Source organism: Carcharhinus amblyrhynchos, chromosome 6 (assembly GCF_965287045.1).
Source record: "Carcharhinus amblyrhynchos chromosome 6, sCarAmb.v2.hapA, whole genome shotgun sequence".
Taxonomy (NCBI): domain Eukaryota; kingdom Metazoa; phylum Chordata; class Chondrichthyes; order Carcharhiniformes; family Carcharhinidae; genus Carcharhinus; species Carcharhinus amblyrhynchos.
The window spans coordinates 22,174,766-22,195,908 of NC_137329.1; the positions used below are offsets into that span (position 1 = coordinate 22,174,766).

General features: G+C 42.3%; 1 protein-coding gene across 4 annotated transcripts in view; it reads left to right on the top strand.

Moving 5' to 3' along the window:
• The window catches only part of hipk3a (homeodomain interacting protein kinase 3a), a 245,114-nt gene that overhangs the window by 65,567 nt on the left and 158,404 nt on the right, over positions 1–21,143 (top strand). For all 4 annotated transcript variants that reach the window (XM_080190014.1, XM_080190016.1, XM_080190015.1 and 1 more), the window contains one exon: positions 16,067–17,162. In XM_080190014.1, coding sequence (XP_080046140.1) covers positions 16,067–17,162 — 1,096 coding nt within the window. The remainder of the gene's footprint in view (positions 1–16,066; positions 17,163–21,143) is intronic.

Sequence of the window (21,143 nt, forward strand, 5' to 3'; positions counted from 1 at the left end):
TAATGTTGTGACCTGTTGCTATCAATTTGAGTTTGAACCACAAGACTCTTATTGTAGCTATTTTAAGTAATATATTAGTTTTAAATCCACTGACTATTTACTTGTATTTGGTCAATAGGGTACGTTTCAGTGCTGTTAGAATAGTTGAGTTTGTTCAGTGGGCCACAAAATGCTATCCACTCAATGCCCCTTACAGGTGGAAGATCGGTGGAATGTCAGCCATTATTTTAGTATAACTACTGGATTAACTCATTCATTGAAATAGCAACAAATGGAATTAGAGACAAATGCATTGTTTGCGGTGCAGTTTCAGGGTCAGGGAGTTTATTTCAATGCTACAACACAGCTGTAGTGGGTTTAAATTATGTTATGAATTGTCCTCATTGCCTATGGTGGACTCAGCACCCCAAGATTGTAATCTGGCACAACTCCTGACACATATCAGACCATTCATCTTCTGATGTGCTTTTTTTCCACCTCATGCCGTTGTCACTCAGGGCTCCAGGCCTTTCCGTCAGATCCTTGCTTTGACCTTTGAGTGAAGTTCAGTTTCAACTGTAGTGGACCCGTTTGGAAATGTCACAAGCTACAGCACAGTTTCCATATTGTGAACAACTTGAATTTCAGTACTATACCTTGATACTCAGTGCAGATAAGTTAAACTTAACTCTTAATCTGTCCATATTAATTAGCAGTGATTCGCTGAGACATATCCTGCAGCAGCAGTTTTCATGTGAGCCTAACTGTCAGGAAACACAGAGGAATGAGATTGCAAAGTCCAGAAATGAAGGTCTTTATTGAGTGTATCAATTTTGATAAATAATAAGCTTTAAATGCTTGCTTAACATTTAGTCCTCAGGATTATTATTACCTGTTAAAGATTGATGGCGGGCGACAGGGTGGCACAGTGGTTAGCACTCTGTCTCAGAACATCACTGACCCAGGTTCAACTCCAGCCTTTGGTCATTGTCTGTGGGGAGTTTGCACATTCTCCCTATGTCTGTGTGAGTTTCCTCTGGGTACTCTGGTTTCTTCCCACAGTCCAAAGATCTGTGGTTGAGGTTGATTGGCCATGCTAAATTGACCCTAGTGTCAGGAGAGTGATGGAGTAAATATGTGGGGTTATGGAAATAGGGCCTGGGTGGTATCGCAGTCAGTGCAGACTCGATGGGTCGAATGGCCTCCTTCTGCACTGTAGGATTCTATGATTCTACAAACTTGAACAGTTTGGCTGGCTTTGAACTGTTGCACTATTTTGAGGTGTGCACAGGAACAAACTGTCATCTCACAAAGAATTGCCTGCTATAGAGTAATTCACTGTTACAGTGGCAATAAGCAACAACAATTGGACCATGGTCTTATGAGGACAGTTACCTTCAGGCTGGGTTTTAACTGCAGTCATAGAAAGGATACATAGTGTGACTGCAGTATAGAAAACACTGCTGTTCCTGTTGAAGTGTAAGTGATTCTGATGGCCTTCAGAAGTGAGACTGCCTTGATGGCATAGTCTTGCTTTTTTTGGAGCCAGACCGGTCCGTAGATTCAGATGTGCAGTCCCAGATTTAGTAAAAGTACACAGCTGTTGTGACTCTGCACATTTGCCCAGCTTTGGAGTGTGGATGCACCGCAGTTAGAATTGTTGCATGGGTGAAAAATTGAACTCCCAGATGGGAAAGAGCAGGCAGCACCCATTGGCATGTGGCAGTGGGAGGTCATGCTATGTTACTGACAGTTTGAGCTATGTGGTTCTAAGCTGCCCGCTGCCAAGTAAGGGAAATACAAGATGACCATTGCTTTCCTAGTGCAGCTTGGAAGTCTGGTCCAACAGAGGAAAATTTAACGTTTATCTAGAAAAAGGTGTTTTCAGTGTCAGCTGTCAGGATGTAATGCAGAGTTGTATTGATACCAACTTGATGTAGATTTGTGTAAATGTGTGAGGCTCCCATCTGAAACTGAATGGGCATGAAAGCACCAGCCATTTTAAAATTATATCTCAGTGAGAATAAAGTCATGGCTATTTCATCTGCTCCATTTTAACTGCTTACCCATTTGATTTGGGAGTTAAAGTTCCTTACCACAGAGTGGATTTTATTACAGTTAAATGCGATGTATGTTACAGCTGCTGCTGATTATCTCATCAAATTACACTCTGGGAAATGGTCATCTTTCTGGAGTGCTCTTTCTCAAAATCCCTTTGACCTCAATTTTCACCATTGTGGTACACTCATGGGCTACTGTGGAAGGTTGTTCGTACTGTGAACTTACCAGCATGTTCCATTTCTGGCAGTAGGACTGATTTAGGATGGGCCAGAGTCTGTGATGTTCAGTGTCACGTTTTCTGCATCTCTTAAATACTGTTATAGTTCGCATTAAATTGTATCTAAATATGATTTTCTTCAAATACCATCTGCCCCAAAGTTGACATCATAGAATCCCTACTGTGCAGAAGAAGGCCATTTGGCCCATCGAGTCTGCACTGACCACAGTCCCATCCAGGCCCTATTCCCGTAACCCCACTTATTTACCTTGCTAATCCCCCTGTCAATTTAGCATGGCTGATCAACCTAACCTGCACATCTTTGGACAGTGGGAGGAAACCGGAGCAGCTGGAGGAAACTCATGCAGACACAGGGAGAATGTGCAAACTCCACACAGACAGTGACCCAAGGCCAGAATTGAACCCAGGTCCCTGGCACTGTGAGGCAGCAGTGCCAGCCACCATGCCGCCCCATTGATTTAGTCTTGGCCCATGTGTTTTCTAACTGGGGTTCACTGGACCATAGAGCAAATTCAAAAGGTTCCTCAAGATCATCAGATTTCTCCCAGTTCTCTGTACTTGATTTGATTTATTATTGTCACATATATTAGCATACGGTGAAAAGTATTGTTCCTTGCATGTGGTACAGAAAAAGCATACCATTCATAGAGAAGGAAAGGAGACAGAGCTGAATGTAGTGTTACAGTCATAGCTAGGGTATAGAGAAAGATCAGTATGAGGCAGGTCCTTTCAGAAGTCTGACGGCAGCCGGTTTACTTTACTTCTATGCTGTGACTATGTAAAAATGTTTTTGCAACAACAGCACTATTTTCCATTAATTAGTTGGCACTGTTTTTCAGTAGGTACCACTGGCGTCTCTGTTACATGTGTGCGAATACGTGCAGAGGATGCAATTATTCAACGTGTAAAAACCACTATATTAGATCCAATGGTATAGAAAGGAAAAAAAAGCCCCCTCCACTGTCTTGATGCTGATTCTTTGTTGTAGTTTACTCCAGGTTAAATCTCTTTACAGCAGCCAAATTCTTTGTTACGTATCAGACTTGGCAGAAGTGACCAAAGCAGTTGGCAGTAAACCAGGCAGAACTGACACCCCGACAAAAGTGCAGGATTTCGAATCTGCGGCAGGCAGATTGTAGTAATTTGTCACTGGCAGTTTTGATGAGTTAAATATCCTTTTCCGAGAATCGTAGAGCACAGACAGTGGCTTTTCATCCTATTGTGCCTTTGCTAGAATGCTCTCTTGCTTTTCCACACAACAATGCAGATTTTTCCATTTTAACTATTTATATAATTTCCTTTTTGAAACTTGTCATTGAATCTGACTCTTCCCCCTCTTCAGGCAGTGCATCCCACCTACTGTGATATTTTGATATTTCTCCTTGTCTGCCCTCTTGGCTTTTTTTTTTGCCACTTATCTTAATTTTGTGCCCTCCGCTTGCCGCCCATTATAATTCTTCTGACTTTCCTAAAGATTTAAGGGATTTTTGTGTGGCCAGTGATGGGGTTATTTTTCTAAGTTTCCTGCTGATGTACAAAGTGATGTTACTGTAACTTCCTGGAGACTCCTTTGATTTTTTAGAATTATGACTAGACAGACATCATCTGGTGGAAAAATTAAGTCTTCTGAGGCCACAGTGAGGGTGGGGGGTTGGTGAGGGAATGGGTTGTAGAGAGGGAATAACCAGAGGAAAGTACTGGGTGCAGACAGCATTGTTTCAATTAAAACATTGTCGGCTTTTATTGTTTAAACCATTCTGAAATTTGAAATCATCGGCAATTCAGAACGGCAGCACTTGCTATTCTGCCGGACTGTTCTGTGTAATTGTATTATTGATGTTGGAAGTCTGACATGTTTACTTGGAGCCAGTGATTGAGTTCCATTCTGTCTCCAAGGGACTGGGAGTCTCTTCTGAATGGCTTCTAGCTTTGATGGCATAGAAATTGGAGGTGTTGCCTTTGGAATGCTTGATCTTGCAATGGAATCCATCCTTGTTTGCTTTGCTGCGGATTTGCAGACTGCGAGAGCTGGCTATTTTAAATTGAAAATCCCGATATGTCGCAGTTGCTTCTGAATCCTTGAAGTTAATTTTAGTTGTCAGATGTGGCTCAGTGTACAGCACTCTTGCCTTGGAGTCCAAAGGTCACAGATTCAAATCGCACTGCAGAAGCTGAGCACATCATTCTGGACAGCACTCCCAGGGTTGTACTTGGGGAGCGCAGTATTCTTGGACGTGCTGCTTTTGGATGAAATAATAAGCAGAGGTTCCACCTCTCACATTGCAATAAAAGTTTCCCTGGCTCTATTTTGATGAAGAACAGGAGATTTGTCCCAAGGAGGTCTGAGGCAATGTTTATTATCTCAACCAACATCAATTAAAGTAAAATCGATTATCTGATCATGTAAATAAGGAAAGACTGTTTCAATTGCTTGGTGTGTTGGTAATTATAGAGCACAATTTCATGAATTGTCATCCAAAGGACAAGGACAGAAATTAGAAAATGTTTTTTCTGTGCAGGAACATGTTAATACATAAGACGTTAATAGAAACACTGGTATGACTATATGATGAAAATGTGCTTTGTTAAATAATGATTTTTAACTAAACAGCTGGAAACCCAAATTCAAGACTTAAAAACAGAGACTGAAAGTGACTTGAGTTTGAAACAAAAGATGATCGTAGAATCATAGAATCCTACAGGGCAGAAGAAGGCCATTCAGCTCATTAGGTCTGCAGCAGTCACAATCCCACCCAGGCCCTAACTCCATAACCCATCCATTTACCCTACCTAGTACCCCTGATTTTTTGATTTGATTTATTATTGTTACATATATTAGTATCAATGAAAAGTATTATTTCTTGCATGCTATACAGAAAAGGATACAGCTCATACAGAAGGAAAGAAGAGAGTGCAGAATGGAGTGTTATAGCCATAGTGTAGAGAAAGATCAACTTAGTGTGAGGTTGGTCCATTCAAAAGTCTGATGACAGTTATGACGCTAAGGGACAATTTAGCATGGCCAATCAACCTAACCCACACATCTTTGGACTGTGGGAGGAAACTGGAGCACTCAGAGAAAGTCCAAGCAGACACGGGGAGAATGTGCAAACTCCATTCAGCCAGTGAGTCAAGCTGGGAACTGCTCAACCAGTTTGAAGCACTGTGCTTCCCACGTTCCAGTCCAGTGAGATGGAGACAACATGGGCAGAGTTCAGTGGGCCTGTTCGCCATGGAACAAATCCCATTATGGCTGCAAAGTCTTATGAGAGGATCATAAAGGGATTTGCACTGGCGAGATCTCAGCTTGAGATTCTCCCCCAGCTGTAATTTGATTGGATTCATGTCCAAAATGGGCACAAACCTGATTTCCATGATTTTGAATAAATGTATATGTAACTAAATGGCTCCACACCATAGCCTTGGTGGTGTGATGACCACATTGGGTGCGGGGGGCAGAAAGGAAGATGCTTGGAGGCCCTGAGGGTTGACGGCAAAGGCTGGGCAGTGCCAGTGGCCTCAGGGCAGAGGGGAGAGCCCCAATGATAGCACAAAGGTGTTGGGGGGGGTGGAATTTCACTTCAAAGCTTGTCGGGGTTGTCCTCTGTGTCTATGGGATGCATTTTTAAATGCAGATTGGGGTGCTCTTTAAAGATGGCATCCTGATCGCTGTTGAGCCAGCCTTGCCAGTTATATCAGGCTCTGTGCCAGAGTAAACCATGCCCCATAAACCATAAGTGAGCCAAATACTCTTCTCACACCAAGGGTTGATGTATTCAACTGATGGAGACAAACGTTAAAATCTAATTGCACGACCTTGCTGAGAGCCAGGATACAAACATGTGATGACTTCAATCAGGCAGTTGAAGTTGGCCTTTGGTCGAGTAACCAAAGCAAGAATTTGGTCTCATATTGACACTATTGGCTATTCGTCTAGAGGCTAACCTGAGCTACCTGATTGAAGTCATCACAAAACATGAACTTATTGAGGTAAAATGGCTCTTGAACAACCTGGCTGAGTGGGAGAATTCCCAGACATAAACTGATTAAGTTATGACCATGTTTGAATCATTGGGTGACACACGTCATAGGCCTGCACTTAAGCTTCTGCTTTTGCTGCACTAAAAAGCTGAGAGATGACGAGAGAAAATCAAATTGGGTTCCTCCTTCCTACCTCTCTCCAGCATATCTTGCAAAATTCTGAACCCTGTTTGCTGACTGAGACCACCAGGGACATCCCTGCTGCGGGCAGAGACTTCTTGAATGAAATCAAACCTGCATTACTGCATCGAGGAGAGCCAAGTCAGCCAGCTATTTCTTTAAATCGCATTTGTGTTTGTGTGTGGGAGCATGTTGTTTTATTTTTGCCTGAAAGTCTGGATTACGTACAATAAAGCTAACCTTTTTCATTGCTGAATTCAAGAAAAGCTGTCTGATTAGTTATTTTATGATCACAGTGCGTAAACAGTTCAACACTCATGGGAATTTCCAAGTATATCCTTTTCATAAACGACACTCGCACAAACTTGAAAAAAGAGGGGGACGATTTGACTTCTCCTTACCTAATTGTAACAGAATAGAATTCATAATGGTTTTTCAAGAAGTGAAGACTAATTCAGAAAGATAAAATGAAAGGTACGTGGAGAAAATAATACTGCTCATCAGCAAAGGTGTGGAAGGGCCTTCGATTCTGTTCAGCAATAATCTGCTCACTGACGCTCATTTTGGGTTCTGCCAAGACCACTCGGCTCCTGAAATCATTTACAGCCTTGGATCAGACGTGGACAAAAGAACTGAATTCAAGGTGAGGTGAGAGTGATTGCCCTTGACATCAAGGCCATATTTGACTGACATCAAGGAATCCCAGCAAAACTGGAGCCAACGGGAATCGGGGAAAATTCTCCATTCATTGGAGTTATATCGAGCACAAAGGAAGATGGTTGTGGTTGTTGAAGGTCAATTATCTCAGTTCCAGGACATTGCTGCAGACTTCGTGGTGGCACAGTGGTTAGCACTGCTGCCTCACAGTGCCAGGGATCCAGCTTCAATTTTGGCCTGGGGTGATTGAGTGGAATTTTCACTTTCTCCCTAAGCTGGGCTGCTAAGTTGAAAGTAACTTTTGTGCCACACAAGTGCCAAGAAATGACCATCTCCAACAAGAGATATCTCCCCATGACATTCAGTGGCATTACCATCACTGAATGCCCCGCTTTCAGCATCCTGGAGGTTATCACTGATCAGAAACTAAACTGGACCTGCTGTATAAATAGTAGTTACAAGAGCAAGTCAGAGGCTGGGAATTCTATGGCAAATATTTGCCTCCTGACTCCCCAGTACCTGTCAAGTTAGAATATTCTCTAACTGTGTGATCGGTGCAGCGCAATCAACATTCAAGAAGCTTGACACTATCCAGGAGAAATCAGCCAGCTTGATTGGTATCCCATTCACCTCCTTAAACATTCACTCCCTCTACCATTGATGCACAGTGGCAGCAGAATGTACTGTCTGAAAGATGCATTGCAGTCCTTTGGCAGCACTTTCCAAACCTTTGACCTCTGCCGCCTAGCAGGACACGGATGCATGGGAACGCCACTACTTTGAGTTCCTCTTGAAGTCACACCTCATCCTGACTTGGAACTATATCACTGTTCTTTCCACTGGTTGAAATTTCTTGGTTAAAATTCTGAAACTCCCCCCATCACATGTGTATACCCACACCATATGAATTGCAGTGGTTCAAGAAAGTGGCTCATCACCGCCTTTTCAAGTGCAATTAAGAATTGGCAGTAAATGCTGGCTTTGCCAGTGATGTCTACATTCCATGAACAAATAAATAAAAATACTGAGTTACACCATAAATATGATGGGCGGAATGTTTCGCTGTATGCTATTACGCAGCAAACTGTTTGCCCTCCCAAGGCACTGTTACGAAGAAGAGCTGAGGAGTTCTCTCCAGTATTGTTGGTCAATATTTATCCCTCAACCAGCATCATTAAAATATTAAAATTGTTAAAGCATCTGGTCATTATCACTTGATTATTCATAGGACCATGCTACTGCATTTTCTGCGTTTCAACAGTGACTACATTGCAAAAAAAGTTACTTGATTGGCTGTAAAGTGCTTTGGGATGTCATGAAGTTGCGATAGATGCTCGAGAAGTCTCTCAGCATTGCTAAAGTGCGACTTTTTAATAAAAAGGGCATCTTCATCACAAACATTTTTTACTCAGCAAAGTAGGTGAGATAACCTCCCTGTCTGATGTGTTGAACCAGGTTGTGACAAGGGAGGTAACATCTGTGTGCAGAATTTGTTTTAAAATTTAACCTTTCATGGGATGTGGGCACCACTGGAAAAGCCATCATTTGTTGTCTACCCCTAATTGACCTCGACTAAAGAGGCTTGTTAAACCATTTCAAAGGGCAACTAAGAGTCAAGTGCATTACTGAATGACGTACAGAGACTTGTGTTCTACCAATATGTTGACACAGCACCCATTGGCATGAGGCACCTGCTGCCTGGTGCATTGTTCTCAATCCAAGAACTACATTGATTAATTTCTTTAAAGCCAATTACTTGTAGCACGGCGAAATTGAATTAACTTATTTTCCCATATTCTTCTGACCACCTTTCTGCATTCTGATTATTTGCCTTGGATGACATATTTTCCAGAAAATCCCTTTTCACTGAGAATCCAAGCCACATTACATTGGTTAGGACCATTTTTTCATAAACCTAGTTCTTCAAAGATTGACAGGCCTGACTTCTGAGAAACATTTTTTTCCCCCTGTGGCTTACTTTTCTAAAGCAGAATATTGAAGTCGCAAGGAGAAGGAAAAAAAACCCAGAACTGCAGACCAAAACAGCAAGGTGTATGTCAGGAGATAACAACCAGAGAAATGAAGAGATTCAGGCAAAATGATATCCTCTCTGAAGTGAGGATTGCCCAATCTGTGACTGAAGCAGTCTGAAGAGAGAGGGTGAAGATTTTGTTCTGAGTGAAGAGTGGTAGTTATTTGCTCTCTTTTCTGTCCTCTCAAATTTAGGTTGCCCTTCCAAGGGCAACAGCAGATCTTTTGTGCATCATAGAAGTGGAGTAAAAAGCTGCCATTGCTGAGGGACTACGCATTTGGTCAGCCATCCTAATGTTTCCTCCCTTTGGATTGTTGACAAGTTTTTATTTAGCTGGTAACACTCCTTTGAACCACCATGGGGTACGTTTCGACTTGAAAAGCATGATATGAAAATGCAAGTCGGTGTTGTTGTTGTGAATGAATGTTTGTCCGGTGTCCACTTTAATAGGATGGAATTTCCCAGTGTCATTGCAAAGTGTTTGGTCAGCCACGGACTGTTTAGATCTTTATCTAAGCTTGTGCCTTTAAACGTGCCACATAGGGTATTTAGGTGAATAGTAAACACAAATAGTCAGTAATCTTTTTTGGAGCTTATAGCATCATTTTGGGGCAATGTATAGTGTTCTTTGCATTGCTGCTGAGGCTTGATGCCTATATTTGCACAATAAGATTGTAAGTGCCATAACAGCCTGAAAAGGGCAGTCCTCCACGCCAATCTTATGTGCAAGCTCAGCACTATAATCTTTCAACGATATCAGTTTTTCTAACAGCTGAGACTTGGGTGGTGGTGGGTATGTGGCAGCAGTATGCTGGGGCGCCACTGCGCAGGAAGAAGCAAAACTGAAATATTTTGTTCTCTTGCTGTCTGACCATAAGCAGAGGTGTGTTTTTGGTTTAAAATAAGCTATCGTGTCTCGCCAGCGTGACATCTTGCCAGCAGGATGGGAGAGCATCCAGGAGGGCAGAGGCAGTTATACAGTGCTCACTAATGCTGTATAAATGAAGTCATTTCTATGCTAATTGCGCCAGTTCTGGTGTGATCTTACCAGCTTGCTGCACCAGTCGTTCAGTGTGCCGAGCTGGGAAGATAGTGTGTGAGGACCTTGCTACAAATTGGATTCTTGACCTTGCACACAATCTTCCTGGCTCACCATGTCAATTGATCTCCATGGCGAGCCAGTAAGATTGTCCCCATTCTGTTTCACAATTGACAAATATTAAAAATATACCATTTATAAATCAGCCTTTCTTAAAAATAACCATGCAATTTAATCTTTGACTCATTTAATTTATCTTTGATCAATCTAAAGTGCCTTAGGTTTTGACATTCCCTGAATTGTTTGAGGCTAGCAAATCATAGAACCTTACTGCATTGGAGGTGGCCATTTGGCTTTCAATCTGTGCTAGCCCTTTGAAAGAAGTTTACCTCCACACCACAGCCTTTTCCTCCCAATCCTACAAATTTGTCCTCTTTATGTATATTCCCAGTTGTTTTTTGGAAGTTCCTGTAGAATCGGCTTCCAGCAGCCTTTCAGTTGGTGCCATCTGTCAACGATTTTCATACCACGAATGTTGATTGTATCCTGTGGCGAACATTCACAGAGTTATGAAGCCACAATATGCTGTTTTTGCTACTTGATGAACCCGTTATTCCTTGAGTAGCACAATGATGCCAAGCTTTGCCAGCTTTGAAATGTTCCCGAAAATACATTGCTTAAATATCTTAAAGAAATTATGGAAGTGTGCAGAAAACTAAATTAAAATAAGAGAAAGATTTTTCTTCTATCTCCCTGCTGCTGTCAAATTTGTATTGACGTGACCCTGGGAGCTTAGCACCTCTTGATTGGAGAATGATATGGGGCTCAGTGATGGCTATCAGCACTGCTACTGATGGACTTAGCTCTGTGGGATAGGCAATAGAGAACATGTATTTCCAAGACTGATTATTTTGTACTTGGAGCAGGTAATGATCAGTTCTCATTGTTAAGCATGAAACATTTGCTACTACCCGTTTGAAATAACTTCCTCACATGTGACAGGAAGTAGATGTAGTACGTGCTGCACAACCTTACTGAGGAATTCATCAGCTAGAGACTATTACAAAAGTTATTCAAATTTACCTGAATTCCATTTTGGGAATTGTGATGAGCAGTGTGCAGGCCTGAGTTTCTTTTCCAACAACACTTCCTCAGACTCGTTGGTCGAAATGCTTGACAGCTTGAGTCTCAGTTCATCCATATGGTTCTGCCACAGGTAGCCATAGGCTCCCTGTAGTATAAAGGAAGGCTATGGCAAAATGTATTTGCAGAGAGCAAGGGTGCAGCTTTCTCATGCCAGTGTTTGGAAGGGAAGACCTGGAATTTCCACTGCTCTCGGCTGTGCTCTTGAAAAGACTCATCACAAACAATGAAGCCTCGGTAGTCATAGTTGAACAGGAAGTGTTGTAACAATGCCTGGGCAGCTTCCTCTCAATCCTGTTACCTAGAGCTCGGCATGTTTTGGTTCAAGGCAACTCTGAACAGCAAATGGCAGACACAGCAGCAAAAACCAGGGTAAGGTTGCCAGTTGTACCTTTCACTATTTTAGGTTGTCATCTGGAGCAATCTTTTGTGACTGTTGGGAATTTTTAGGTGTATCCATTCTTGGTGAGTCTCCAAATGAAAGTCTGGCAGATAATTTAATATTTTCAGCAGAACTTCTGCTTTTTCAAAGAACAGCAGTGACCAGAAGCAGGAACTTGAGTTTTCACTGAATAACGAGGTTTTTTTTATAAATTAAAGGGCTTATGCTGTTTGTTTCGTGGTTTTAGAAACAAAATAGAGAAAGTAGTTGTGTGTTTCCAGTGCTGACACAATGGGCCAAATGGCCTCCTGCGCTGCAACAATTCTGTTGATTATTTTCACTGGGCATTTGAAGAATGGTCGAAGAATAAGTTTTGCAATAGGACTAGGAATATTGTCATGCCCCCATTACCTCCTTTTTTTAAATGAGAAAGCTGCAACAGATTTGTTGAACATTTATGTTTAAATTGCATACACTGCAGAGGTGGTTGAGGTAAATGCGTTTTGAAGCCAGTGTTATGGGAAACTGATTTAACGCTCACACAGCTAATGTGATGTGCTTTGAAACACCCCAATGTAACAGCCCTGTTTCATTTTTCCCAAAATCGTTATCTGCTCCTAGCCACTTTATCCAGCATAAGTGCTCACAGTACCCTCAATCCAAATGAATATCAGTCCTATACGCTCTGGAGTTCAGAAGAATGATGTGTGATCTCACCGAAGCACATAAAACTGTTCCAGGAATTGAAAGGTAGATGATGAGACGCAGTTCCCCTTGGTGGAAAGACTAGGACCAGGGTCATAGTCTCAGAAATGAAAAGAAATTGCTTCACTCAGGGGTTTGTGAATCTTTTGAATTTTTGATTCCTGGAGGACGCGGATGCTCAGTCAATCTTGTATTCAAAATAGATTGATAGATTGTGGACAATCAGGTAATTGAAGAATATGGGGATAGGACAGGAAAATGGAGCTGCAGTAGAAGATCAGCCATGAACTGATTGAATGGCAGAGAAGGCTTGGTTGCTTGCTCCTGCTCCTTTTTTTTCTTACCTTTCCTGTTCAAACTGTGGAATTTTCATACAAACTGAAGTCTCTTTAAGATGTCCTGGCTTTGAACAGGAGCCTGTTCTTGCCCATGTGCATAAAATATGACTACACATTATTTTACCTTGTATAATTAAAGAGGAGACAGACAGAAATGTTCCATCCTAAACAAGCGTTTGAGGGAATTGCGGTCAATGCCTTGCCATTGTTTGTTGAGAGGGCAAGACTCCATCAGGTCGATAGTCTTTCTCCCATAATAATTACTAAAAAATAAGAGGTTATTGCAAGTTAAATATAATTTTTAAAATAATTTGATTCTATGTTCTTAGTAAAATTACTATCGATAGCTGTGCTTCTTGTATTAAAGTGATTAAACATTAGAGCCTTGACCTTCTTGGTAATGCATGACTCCCACACACTGAACTCTATGAACACAGATTGAACTGTGTGCCAGTGTGCAGGAGACTATCTTTGCTTGCTCACTGGTCTTCCTGAACTTATCATTGTTTAATGACATTGCTTTTCTCAGAATAAAGTTAAAAGCTCATAATTTAATGCAGTCATTAGTGGCCTTTTGTACCTGTTGATGCATCATCATTCCTGATCATGTGTACTTTTCTAGTCTGGAGATGTTATTTTGCACTTGTTGACGGTTATTAGGATGCATACAGTAAAGTGGTTTGTCTCAGCCTGCTTCCGGCATGGCTAAGTGACAGTATCCACTGAGGAGCTTAGCGTGCAGACAAGGCAGGTGTCAAGCTCTATGCTTAAGTCTGCACTGAATTGGCTGAGTTCAGCCTATACATTAGGCTATTCCCTGATTACTATTCATTTTGAACCCACGTGCTCAAATTGTGCACATCTTCGCATCAGCTGAGGGCAGGCTAATAGACTTACAACACTTTACCTTGGTGCAGGATTTACCCCAATACTTTCCTGGCCACCTTCCCATCTTCCACCTACATAATAAACCTGAGCTCATCCAAAACCCTGCTGCCCTTATCCTAACTCATACCAAGTTCCAGTCACCCATCAACCCTACTCAATGTTTCACTATTAGCTTCCAATATTGCAACAGTTTTAAATTCTTATTGTTTTTTTCCAAATCCTTTCATAAACTTACCTCTCCATATCTCCCCTATCTCTGTAAGCTCCCCAGCCTCTCAATTCCGGCCACCTGCACATCTTGGCAACTGTCTTTCCAATTGCCTGGACTTCGGAATTTCCTCCCTAAATCTCCCTGTGCCCTTTTCTCCTTAAAACATACCAACCAATTTTTTACTCATCTGTCCTATTATTTCCTCACATGGCTCATTGTCAAACGTTGGGTGGCAACAATGTATCTGTGAAGTGGCTTTTGCTGTGTTAATGATGCTATGCAAATGCAATGTATTATTGACATGCAGAGATAATGGCTACATGGGTAAAATGTTACTGTTTTTAAAAAAACACAGGTAAACAGATGATCAGAGCTCCTCCTTTATGACACCACACTGTGATGCACTGAGCTCTTGGTACCCAGTGACACTGTTGCTACATTTATATTGGGAGATGTAGAGTGCAGAGAGAGACAGAACAATTTCCCGTCAGGCACCTAGTCCTGTTCCTCTGCTATTATCGATAGCTGCTGAAATTCACTTGTGTAACGTATCATATGCCATATGTATCGATCCTAGGCTCAACATTAAGATTCACCGTCTGATTGCCCAGTAGGACGAGGAGTTCTTTCCGTTTACCTGGATTTTTCAACTGCTGTATCTCGCCACCTCCGGAATGATTTTCTATCAATATTGGATGTTCTAATGTCGTTCTATTATGTGCCGGGCTGCGGCACATTTCTGCACTTGAATATTATCGTAAATTAAGAGAGTTTTGACAGTTTTAAAATTTGGTATTGACGTGAGTGTAGAAAAGGGCTCGAAGGCAAGCATTTTTCATTCACATTTAAAGAACCTTTTGTCTTTTTTAACCTTACTCAGAATGGTTTAACATCCTAAAAAGATTCTGCTGGTGAAATCTCTTTTTAGTAAACCTATCCTAATTTTTTTTTCTGATGACATTAGGAACTGGTTTGGGATATTTGTCTGTGGTTATAGCCCTTGTGTTTATGAGTCTGCAGGTCATGGGTTCAAGTCCTACTCCGGACCTGAGTATGTAATCTAGACTACTGGTTCATTGCAGTACTGACGGAGCACTGCACTGTGGCGGTATTTGGTGAGACGACAGATGGAGAATGTAAAACATCCCATAATATAGGAAGAGCTAGAAGGTTCTCCCTATGTCTCCAACTAACACTTATCCCTCAACCCACATTACGAAAACAGATTGACTGGGCATTTATTGCCCTGGCATTTCTCTAAGCAAATAGCCTTCACTTTAAGAGAAGTTAAATGAGGTGCTTTTGGACATCCCGAGGACATGAAAGATGCAATTTTGGCCACAGGTACTTTGGGATCCAGAGAAACTAAAATTAGTTGCTAATGATAAAGATAAGGAAGATACGTTGTGTGCAGGTTAACTTATAAATTGCTGGTTTATACAATCTGAAAACTCGTGAATAGCTGACTCACAAATGAGTTAAATTATTATATACTTGTACATTATGTATTGCACTTTAAGATAGCTACAGTTGTATGCTGTGTGGTAATGCTTATCTTGTTTATATTTTTATATTTCTTTGCAAGTTACTCCATACATTGGAAGGTCATACCCAATGAGTGTTCAAGCAGTTGAAGGTGTTCCATGATTCAAATGGGACCTGGTTCATCTCACTCCCAACTGTAAAGGAACAGCAGTTTGATCCAGTGTTAATAGTCTGACAGCCAGCCTTGGATAGTTTCTTTTATGGGTTCTACGTCACTGTTTGGATTTGGTCTCTACAATACTGGGCCAGTGATGTAAATTTGCAAAGTTTCAGTGAGTAGTTTAACTGGACATGAAGTACCTGGCTGAAATATCCAGGTTCTTCCTTCCTTCCTCCTCAAGCTGACTACTTGTCACTAAAAATCCAGTTGCAGCTGAGGAGGAGGATTAGCTGCTGCTGGGAATGTCTGTAATTCTTATGATTGATTGGCACATTCTATCCCAAGGAGCTAATTTAGATCATTTATCTGCCTTTTTGTGTGGTATTTTTTCAGTAATTATTCACTGGAACTTGCCCAACTAAGGTCCCCAGAAACTTGAAAGCCTTCACTATATGGCTGAGATTTGAATGGGGATTGCTATGTGCTACAGGGCAGAGCTCCACTGTGAGATTGTTGTGTGTGTGTGAACGGGTACAGTTTACATCCTCTGGATGCTCATTAATCTTTTTCTTTCTTTGCCCATGCAGGTATGGCCTCACAAGTTTTGGTCTGCCCACCACACATTTATCAAACACAGACAAGTGCCTTTTGTAGTGTGAAGAAACTGAAAGTCGAGCCAAGTAGTTGTGCATACCATGAGAGAACTTGTCCGCGGACTTACGTGAACGGACGAAACCTTGGAGTTGCCCACCCGTCTCACGTGGTTAACTCTTCATTTCAGCTGAAGAACTCCGTCGGGAGACCTCGTGGACAGAACATTTTGGTGGCAGCGAGTGCCATTGCATTGAACCCACCTTGTGCCGCCAGGGTCACAGCAGCGCAGGCGCCGCAGCAACCTCTGGTGGTGGCACCCCAGGGTGAGAGGCCGGGCAGCAGTCTAACCTCGCTGGAAAGCTACCAGAGATGCGGATTGAAGAGAAAGAGTGAGGAACTGGACAACCGAGGTAGCGCCATGCAGATTGTGGATGAACTTTCTATAATGCCGGCAATGTTGCAGACGGGTGTGGGGAATCCGGTCACTGTGATGACCACTGCCTCAAAGCAGAACAGTGCGAGTGGTGATGGCGATTACCATCTGATGCAGCATGAGGTGCTGTGTTCGATGAAGAACACCTACGAGGTCCTCGACTTTCTCGGACGCGGGACCTTTGGCCAGGTTGTGAAATGTTGGAAACGGGGGACAAATGAGATAGTGGCGATAAAGATTTTAAAAAACCACCCCTCTTATGCACGGCAGGGGCAAATTGAAGTCAGTATCTTGGCAAGACTGAGCAATGAAAACGCGGATGAGTTTAACTTTGTGCGTGCCTACGAGTGTTTTCAGCATCGGAATCATACGTGTTTAGTGTTTGAGATGTTGGAACAGAACTTATATGACTTTCTAAAGCAGAACAAGTTTAGTCCATTGCCCCTAAAGGTGATCAGGCCAATCCTACAGCAAGTGGCCACTGCACTGAATAAACTGAAGAGCCTTGGTTTAATCCACGCGGACCTCAAACCGGAGAATATCATGCTGGTTGATCCCATCCGGCAGCCTTACAGGGTGAAAGTAATTGATTTTGGATCAGCCAGCCACGTGTCCAAAGCCGTGTGTTCGACGTATTTGCAGTCGAGGTACTACAGGTGAGTGAATGTATCTGGAGCTGTACTGACGGAGCCCCAGGAGGAGCTGTGGGTAGAATGATTTTTCTTCCTTTGGTGAACCAGGCACATTAAAAGAGTTTGAAAGCTTTCAGATTTAGTTTTATAATCACTATATGATTTCGAAGAGATAAACAGAGAATGGGATGGCTGAATGGTGTGCTGCATTTGGAAAGGATTTTGAGTGAAGTTTATACTGAGCTTGTAGTGTTCTTCTAGTTTGATTAGGGTTGCACTTTTTTTTCACACTGCTGCAGTAATTGATTTGGAAGCAATACATTTTCCCCCATTTTCACAAATGCAAAGTTTGAATTTTACAACAGCAGCTAGGGGATTTCTGATTCTTGGATTCTTTCTTTCTCCCTGTACAGTGGGTGAACTGGAAACTGAAATGTTCCCTCTGAAGTAGTTCTATTGAGAAAGACTACACGTGAAATGGTACAGACCAGAAGGCCCAGGATTAAATTAGCTGATTTTAAGCAGGGTAACGGGTTGCCCTGCCACAATCTTGGCAATCAGGCCTTTGGGTTAGGAAGGGATGGGGAGTGCAGATGGTGGTGAAAATTGAACCCACCAACTTGAGTTGCTAGCTATCATACTCTTTGGGGAAGTGGGTGAGGATTGATGCGCCGGTCCCCACCGCTGTCAGGCTGGCTATTTTGGGAATGGAATGGCAGGGCTACATCAACAAACAGAGTCATCCACTTGTGCTTTGGAGCAAGCACCACATGTGAACTTCTAAATTGTGGTTTTTTCTGCCTGCTGTTACCAAGGACAAATTTGGCACAAAAATGCAGTAGAAAAGGAATAGCACAAATGGATCTGTTGCACATTAAAATTAAGGAGAGTTTTTTTTATTATGAGGGGATGGGGGGGGCGGTGAGGTGATGTGTTGGAGTGGGGGCGGTGGGGTTGTGGGGGGTGGAAATGGTGAAGTGATGGTTTAGTGTATGGTGTGCCAGTGCTTCCTGGTGCACTGTCAGTGGGATGAAGTAGCAGGCTTCTGCTGTATGGATAGATTCCCAGAAGTTGACGATACCTTGCAGCACTGTGGTGTTCTTGGCAGTGATGTAGAAATATAAAAAAAAATTCCTGGAAAACAGTTACACAACACATGTCACCTGTGCCAGCTGACCTCTCAATGTCAGACGGCTATATTTAAAGAACTAAGGATTTTATCCAATCTGTCCATCCATCAGAGTGTGTGTGTGTGTGTGTGTGTGTGTGTGTGTGTGTGTGTGTGTGTGTGTGTGTGTGTGGTGCTGCTTTGATTCTAAGTGAGACTTCAACATTGTCTATTCTTTGCAATGTTATTAAATGAACATGGATATGGGGAACTGAGAAGGGTTTTTGGTTGCAGGAGAGTTTAAAGGAGAGATTCTGACAGACGCTAGATTTTGTTTATCCTTAGTGAGCGATGTAGGTACCCAAAGAAATCAAGTAAAATGGATCAGCCGCTCAATTTGGTATTTTGGGGATCCTCCTGTGTGTCAACTGGAACCACGTTTGCCTACTCCAGTCAAAGCATTTATTGCACATGAAGCATTCTGAGATGTGTCTGAGAAGCATGAGCAAGTCATTCATAAGTCTGTATGTTTCCTTCTGGGTCCTTAATACACTGCTCACAACTCACTGGAAACAGTGAGAACAGAATAGAAGATTTGACAATACCCAATGCACTGTACCTGCGCAAGGATATTTTGGCCCTGGAGGGAGTGCAGAGGAGGTTTACTAGGCTGATACTGGAGTTGAGGGGATTGAGCTATGAGGAGAGGCTGAATAAACTGGGCTTGTACTCGTTAGAGTTTAGAAGAATGAGGGGAGATCTCATTGAGACGTATAAGATGATGAATGGGATGGATAGGATAGAGGTGGAGAGACTCTTCCCGCTCAAAAAAGACAGTAGGACTAGGGGGCACAGCCTCAAGATAAAGGGGAGGCGGTTTAGAACGGAGTTGAGGAGGAACTTCTTCACTCAAAGGGTGGTGAATCTCTGGAATTCTCTGCCCGTTGAAGTGGTGGAGGCTGCCTCGCTAAATATTTTTAAGAAGCGGGTTGATGGGTTCTTGAAAAGAGAGGGGATTAAGGGTTATGGGGAGAGGGTGGGAAAGTGGAACTGAGCCACAACAGATCAGCCATGATCTTATTGAATGGCGGGGCAGGCTCGAAGGGCTAGATGGCCTACTCCTGCTCCTATTTCTTATGTTCTTATGTACTTAGGAAATGTTTTGCTCGTAGTAAGTAAGGAGTTTCCTTGAAATTGTTTTGTCAAGAATTGAAGTGGCTTGACTTCTCTACCTGGATTACACTGGAGTGCACAAAGTAAAAAAGGATTTGCATTTATATACTGCCTCTCACTACCTCAGGATGTCCCAAAGCACCTCGCCAAGTCTTTCTTTTTCAAGACTTGAGAGAGGAGACATAGCTTCTGTTTAACTTATCTGACTGACGTCAGAGTGCAGTACCTGAACTCCTTTTAGGCTGATGTCTATTAGGGGAATGGTTTTATTACATAGTGTCACTCACAATCGTTCTAATTTCCATTCAGTGCCTGAAGAGCTTGGTAAACAAATGGTGCTAGAAAGGTTGAGAAACTCCTATGTGCTATCAGATAAACTGTACATTTTCTAACAATGTGCTTGTGCTTGTTATGCAGTGTCACATTTAGCAGGGGTGTGATCTGGCTATTTTGTTCAGCTTATTCCACATGCATTTCAATCTGCACGAGATGAATCAGAGAGTTTAAACGTTGCACGAGGACTGGTCCCAAATATGCAGCTGTGCTATATTGATTGCTGCCTGCATTAACCTTCCTTTTGAAGATGAGGCAAAGATTATGTAGGTGTCAAGTGACTCATGCAGTGAAGTTGTTGTGCTTTTACATGACCTAACAATAATACAACATGCCTCTCTATCCACTGAAGCCAGTTTATCCAACCTGCGTTGACAAATAAGTGGCATTTGCTTCCGCACAATCAAGTAGTTTATAATTGGCCTTGCAGTTCACAGCCTAAGGAGGAGGTGGAAGCAGAATGAAACCAGCTTGTATTTCCATTTTATGAAAGCAAATGTTCTATTTGAGGCCTATAACAAGTGTCTCATCTCAAGAGTGTCCAAGTTGTTTCCTTTGTAGGCCACTGAGGCATCATGGAGTCGGGAGTAGTAGCACACTGAAAGTTTAATTCAATGTTCTCTTAAATTTGCATACATCTTGAGCTGCTGGAGCTGACAGATCGGGGTATTAGGATTTAGGATTTATTCACCAACAATGGAGCAGACCTCTCTAAATATCAAGGCACACAAAATTCAAACTGATGACCTGAGAAACATAAGCTCAAAAGCAACTGAGTTGTTCCTGTTCCATGGGCATGTTTCAGGGAAACCCAAGTTCCATAAAAATTTGCCACAGAACTGCTGAAGAAATCTAAGGAGATGGATACTTTTGCCTGTCAGTGCTGCAGACTCTGCCCTATTATGATGAAGCCCCACCACAAGCTGTCCTTCATTACCGTTCAATCAAATCTGCTCGTAAACCAAGGAGCCACATTGACCGCACTTAAACAACTTATTGGTTAAGGTAGTTCAAAGCTATTCATATGGTTGCACAGATAACCTCTAGTTTGTGTTTTCTCTTTTCCAGCTGTCAGTTGTACTGTTTTGTGTAGCAATCAAAAATCCATCTTCCCCTCCCTTAAAAACGTCTTCTAGAAAGATGAGCATGGCTGACAGTTTGAGTAAGCTAATGTAAGAGAAATAAAAGCACAAAAGATTTTTGCCCCAACAATGGATGCAATCCACTGTTATCTGTCCAGTGTGATTGTGAAGGGACGTGCAGCACTGAGCCATGAAAAAGCTGTAAACAGATTTGAGACAGGACCGTTATGTTTCCTCAAAAACTTTGCCCTGTGTTTCAACCTGCAGGCAATATCCAACTTGTGCAGGCACAAATTCAGGAACTGTGTG